The sequence below is a fragment of the Camelina sativa genome, chromosome 8 (genome assembly GCF_000633955.1).
Source record: "Camelina sativa cultivar DH55 chromosome 8, Cs, whole genome shotgun sequence".
NCBI classification, from domain to species: Eukaryota; Viridiplantae; Streptophyta; class Magnoliopsida; order Brassicales; family Brassicaceae; genus Camelina; species Camelina sativa.
Window position 1 is genome coordinate 21,490,491 of NC_025692.1, and position 930 is coordinate 21,491,420.

General features: G+C 44.5%; 1 protein-coding gene across 1 annotated transcript; it reads left to right on the forward strand.

Moving 5' to 3' along the window:
• LOC104709788 (photosystem I reaction center subunit II-1, chloroplastic-like) lies at positions 295–925 on the forward strand (the record flags this gene model as incomplete). The annotated part of the gene is made up of 1 exon (XM_019228814.1): positions 295–925. A coding segment is annotated over exon 1 (615 nt), but the record flags the coding sequence as incomplete, so codon positions are not given.

The window sequence follows — 930 nt, forward strand, 5'->3', positions numbered from 1 at the left end:
TTAAAAGTAACGAATGAGAGTCTTGATGTTGGACTAAAGTAATTTTGCCTTTAGACAACTATGAAAAAACATTATGCCTGCTTATAAACAGTATCTAGCGTAAGAAAGAAACAAAATGTTTGACTTAACATTGAAACCCAAATAAAATAAAAATCAGGAGAAAAAATTTCTTCAACTGGTAAAAAAAATATAAGCAGAATCCAAAATGGTGTTAAGGTAAAGTAAGATTGATTTATTTAGTTAAATTTGAATCGAACACCCCTTGCCCTAATAACCTGTATATATTTNCACAACAAAGAAACAAAAAAAGATGGCAACTCAAGCCGCCGGGATCTTCAACTCCGCCATAACAACCGCCGCAACCTCCGGCGTCAAGAAACTCCACTTTTTCTCGACAACCCACCGTCCCAAATCCCTCTCCTTCACCAAAACCTCGATCCGCGCCGAGAAAAAAGATTCCTCCGCCGCCCCCGCGGCCGCTGCAGCCCCCGCCGTGAAAGAAGCTCCCGTGGGATTCACGCCACCGGAGCTAGACCCAAACACACCGTCTCCGATCTTCGCGGGAAGCACCGGTGGGCTCCTACGGAAAGCACAGGTGGAAGAGTTCTACGTTATCACATGGAACTCACCGAAAGAACAGATCTTTGAGATGCCGACAGGAGGAGCAGCGATCATGAGGGAAGGTCCGAATCTGCTGAAGCTAGCTAGGAAAGAACAGTGTTTAGCTTTGGGGACAAGGCTTAGATCCAAGTACAAGATCAAGTACCAGTTCTACAGAGTGTTCCCCAACGGTGAGGTTCAGTATTTGCATCCTAAAGATGGTGTTTACCCAGAGAAGGCCAACCCGGGAAGAGAAGGTGTTGGTCAGAACATGAGATCTATTGGCAAAAATGTTAGTCCCATTGAAGTTAAGTTTACTGGCAAACAAAG